We start from the raw sequence: 5,000 nt of genomic DNA, 5'->3' as shown, positions 1-5,000 counted from the left end.
ATGTTCAATCATCCTGGTGTTCAAATCCCTTCCAGTCTGTCCGATGTAAACTAAGTCACAACCTTTACACGGAATCGAATAAACCCCTTGGCTCTGTTCTTCTTTTAACCTTTGATGGACATTTACCACCTTTTTATTAATGGTGTTAGGGTAATAATTAATCAAATTTAATTTGTCTTTGGGAAGAAACTTGGTCGAGGGAATGAATGATTCAGAAAAGGGAACGATTAAAGAGCTCTTACCCAATGAAAAATTAGAGGAAGTGGGGGTGGTGTTGAAAAAATTGGATCTCGCTCGGCTGAGGGCTTTGACCAAGAACCAATCCGGGTAAGCTAAATTACTAAGTTGAGATTTTATAATGTTAAATTCTCCTTCAAGAAACTGGGGGCTGCAAATTCTAAGGGCTCGAAGGAATAAACCTGAAGCGACGCTACTTTTTACTTTGTCTGGGTGACTGCTGAAAAAATGAAGATAACTACCAGAATGGGTTTCTTTTCTATAGACGGTAAAAGCAAGCTTGTCTCCGTCACGAACAATAAGAACATCTAAAAAGGGTAGCTTACCTTGTTCTTCCCATTCAACTTTAAACTTAATGTTCGAGGCTAAGGAATTTAAATTAGCAAAGAAGTTATCGAATGAGCCCCAATTTTCATCCCAAAGAGTGAAAATGTCATCTACGTATCTAAACCAAACCATGTCTACGGGTTTAATGGTGGGCAGAAGAACAGACTCAAAGTATTCCATGTACAGATTGGCCAATACAGGAGAGAGATTTGAACCCATGCTACAACCAAATTTTTGTCTGAAAAAAGAATTCTGGAAGGAAAAAACATTTGATGTGACACACAGGCGAATAAGCGCAATGATTTTTGAAACGGGAAGTGGGAATTTGTCCTGAAATGGTTGTAGCTTAGTTTCCAGGAAGGATAGAACGTCATCAATACAGACATGAGTGAAAAGAGAAATTACATCCAGGCTAAGCATTTTCCTACTAGAAAAGTTCACTTTTTTTTATTTTTGTGATGAAATCCTCTGAGAAGCATCATGCTATGGACTTTCTCGTAGGTTTTGATAAATTCCTAGCTAATAACAACTATGACAAAAATTTATTATGTTTAAAAAGGGGCTCTTTTGCAAGGCATTGCAGATTGTTTTGATAAAAGAAATGGACTTCCCATTAGGTATCAAAATAGTTTGGAGGCAATTAGGAGCATGGATAACATTATTATTACAAAGGCAGACAAGGGTAGTAAAATCGTTATTCTTGACCATGACAGTTATGTAGATAAAGCCATGGCCCTTCTAAATGACACGGATACATATGAGCAACTTATTAAAAATCCACTTAAAAACATGTCTGCCACTTTCAACAAAGAAGTTCGTAACATCACTAAAGACGAAGAGGTACTGAAACTCAAAGTGATTAATCCTAAGTTGCCTTATTTCTATGGCCTTCCAAAATTGCATAAATCTGATATTCCCCTCAGACCTATCATCTCCAACCGGGGATCTTGTACCAGCAAGCTGTCTAAATGGTTAGCAAACCTTTTATCCCCGTTTGTTGGTACTTTCTCCGATTCTCATTTAAAACACTCAGAGGATTTCATCACAAAAATAAAAAAAGTGAACTTTTCTAGTAGGAAAATGCTTAGCCTGGATGTAATTTCTCTTTTCACTCATGTCTGTATTGATGACGTTCTATCCTTCCTGGAAACTAAGCTACAACCATTTCAGGACAAATTCCCACTTCCCGTTTCAAAAATCATTGCGCTTATTCGCCTGTGTGTCACATCAAATGTTTTTTCCTTCCAGAATTCTTTTTTCAGACAAAAATTTGGTTGTAGCATGGGTTCAAATCTCTCTCCTGTATTGGCCAATCTGTACATGGAATACTTTGAGTCTGTTCTTCTGCCCACCATTAAACCCGTAGACATGGTTTGGTTTAGATACGTAGATGACATTTTCACTCTTTGGGATGAAAATTGGGGCTCATTCGATAACTTCTTTGCTAATTTAAATTCCTTAGCCTCGAACATTAAGTTTAAAGTTGAATGGGAAGAACAAGGTAAGCTACCCTTTTTAGATGTTCTTATTGTTCGTGACGGAGACAAGCTTGCTTTTACCGTCTATAGAAAAGAAACCCATTCTGGTAGTTATCTTCATTTTTTCAGCAGTCACCCAGACAAAGTAAAAAGTAGCGTCGCTTCAGGTTTATTCCTTCGAGCCCTTAGAATTTGCAGCCCCCAGTTTCTTGAAGGAGAATTTAACATTATAAAATCTCAACTTAGTAATTTAGCTTACCCGGATTGGTTCTTGGTCAAAGCCCTCAGCCGAGCGAGATCCAATTTTTTCAACACCACCCCCACTTCCTCTAATTTTTCATTGGGTAAGAGCTCTTTAATCGTTCCCTTTTCTGAATCATTCATTCCCTCGACCAAGTTTCTTCCCAAAGACAAATTAAATTTGATTAATTATTACCCTAACACCATTAATAAAAAGGTGGTAAATGTCCATCAAAGGTTAAAAGAAGAACAGAGCCAAGGGGTTTATTCGATTCCGTGTAAAGGTTGTGACTTAGTTTACATCGGACAGACTGGAAGGGATTTGAACACCAGGATGATTGAACATAAACGTTCCATTAGATATGCACAAGATAGCTCAGCTGTGTTCCAACATGTTAAGCAATTTAAACATTGTTTAGATTGGGACAGAGCTGAGCTTATTTATAAATCCAGATGTGAGTTCAGGAGAAAAATGGTAGAATCTACGATCATTGAATTTCAGCCCAACATGAATATTTCAAAGGGCCAATGGTCCCCGGACATAATGTCCGGACTCTTCATCTCCAACCTAGTGAAAGCTCATTTGCCTCCTGACCTCACATACGGAGTGAGAATAGGGTAGAGATATCTTCCCATGTTCCCCTTTCTTTTGTTAAGGGTGCTACTTAAACAGTACGCCCTCTCTCTTATTTGTATCTACTGAAGAGGATTGCAGTTTGCAATCGAAATATATAGATTCCCCGTTTCCAGTCTTTTCTACTCCAACAGTGGTTTCTACGTTATTGACAAATGTGTGATTACATTTTTCACCTGTAATATACATATATGTATATGTACTTATAAGTCCCCTTTGACCTCTGTCTTATGTACTTTCCTGAAGCGGGCTACAGTTGATAGCCGAAATGTAGGAATCTTCTTTATTCGAAGTTTATTTTCTTCGACTGTGGGTTTCCTGTGTGTCATTTATTAATGTGCTACTACATTTCTGTTTAGAAATATGTACACATGTATAATTATCATTACCATTATCACTATTGTTAACATTAAGATTTATTTTTGTTGCTCTCAGTGTTTTTGTTATTAACGTGGTAATCCCTATTGCTGTTTTTTCAATCGTTTCCTTTATTTCCAGATTTTGGCATGCGTCTGATGAACGTCATACATTTATTCGAATTTCTTTGACAAGGTAAGTACTTTAAACTCTATTGGAAATTTACCATCACTACAATCACATATATTCATGGACATTTGCCCTTTTTTATCACTTTGACTCGTGAATCAGGTTATAAGTTACATTCTCTGACATTAGTGTGATCCCTCAATCTTCCTTGAGAAACTTTGCTCAAACGTGTCCCTACAACGTATTTATGTGTTTCGAATCAGCATGCGCCACTATGTTATCGTCGCGTTTGTCTGGTAGATAGATTTTTTTCTTTCTTTCTTTTTATTTTTTCTTTCTTTCTCTCTTTCTTTCTTTCTTTCTTTCTTTCTTTCTCTTTAGGCAGATTCATTACGAGTAATGTGCACCACCAGATTAGTGGGCTTCACCTCTAATGGTACCGAAGGTTTCCCTAGCTAAATAGGATAGTATGATGTTAGTTGTAAGACAAAAACATGACAAAAGTAACTAATGTTTGAAATTAAGTCAATAATATTTCGATTTTTACTCATCCTCAGAAATGTCGCCTTTATCTATATCAGAAACGTCGTAAGCTGAATAGAATTGTCTGACGTTAGGTAGAAGAAAATATCTAAATATGACAATAATCAAGCAACGCTGCAATTGAAATTATTAATATCTCAGTTAACAAAGAGATGTGTCAAAAAGCAACTAAGACCACAAAGACTTTAATCCTTTGAAACGGTGCCTTTCTCTTTAGATATTTGTTTTGACTAAAACCAGAGCGGCGGTCTCGATCAATAGAGACCCGAGTTTAGTTACAGATTCACTACACATCTGAATAAAGTCATTTGCATCAAATATGAACAAGAACAAGATTCACAAAATATATCATAGCGGCATTTTTTTTCTCCTGAATTAGCACCTATAAATGTACCTCTGGAGAAGTTCGATGGATGCGTATCTCGAGCTGTCGCAGAAGTACTTGGAAGCGCCTTGAAGCGAATCCAAGAACCCCGGAGTACCTCTCCTTCTCCCGAGGAGGCGCCACTTCTGATGAGGATTGCCACCTGATCGCAGCGCACACCCAGGAAGCTTGCGGTGCAGATTGGAGAGGGGGGAAGGGAGGTATCCATAAATGTTACTAAGGTTTATGTTTGACGCAGTCCGTAATTTCGATGGCCATGAATTGATCATTAAAACGGGTGGAGAGTGCGCTAGACATTTGCATTTTCAAGAATATTCTAACATCTTAATTTATACATATTTGATTGTCATTAGAAATTACATACATACATACATACATACATACATACATACATACATACATACATACATACATACATACATACATACATACATACATACATACATATATACATACATACATACATACATACATACATACATACATACATACATATATACATACATGCAGACATACATACATACATACATACATACATACATACATACATACATACATACATACATACATACATACATACATATATACAATACATATACCAAGGCCTTTTTTCCCTCTTGCACGAGGGGTAGCCAAAAAGAAAAAGGTATAGAAACCACTCCCACCCATT

General features: G+C 36.9%; 1 protein-coding gene across 1 annotated transcript in view; it reads left to right on the top strand.

The window, feature by feature from the left end:
- Nucleotides 1–5,000, top strand: part of LOC143033447 (uncharacterized) — a 1,606,485-nt gene that overhangs the window by 1,113,074 nt on the left and 488,411 nt on the right. Inside the window, exon 8 of the mRNA XM_076198904.1 lies at nt 3,415–3,468. Coding sequence (XP_076055019.1) covers nt 3,415–3,468 — 54 coding nt within the window. The remainder of the gene's footprint in view (nt 1–3,414; nt 3,469–5,000) is intronic.

Source organism: Oratosquilla oratoria, chromosome 15, assembly GCF_046742065.1.
Source record: "Oratosquilla oratoria isolate Oo_2021 chromosome 15, ASM4674206v1, whole genome shotgun sequence".
NCBI classification, from domain to species: domain Eukaryota; kingdom Metazoa; phylum Arthropoda; class Malacostraca; order Stomatopoda; family Squillidae; genus Oratosquilla; species Oratosquilla oratoria.
Note: the sequence above shows the minus strand (reverse complement) of the source record. Positions and strands in the feature narration are given on the sequence as shown.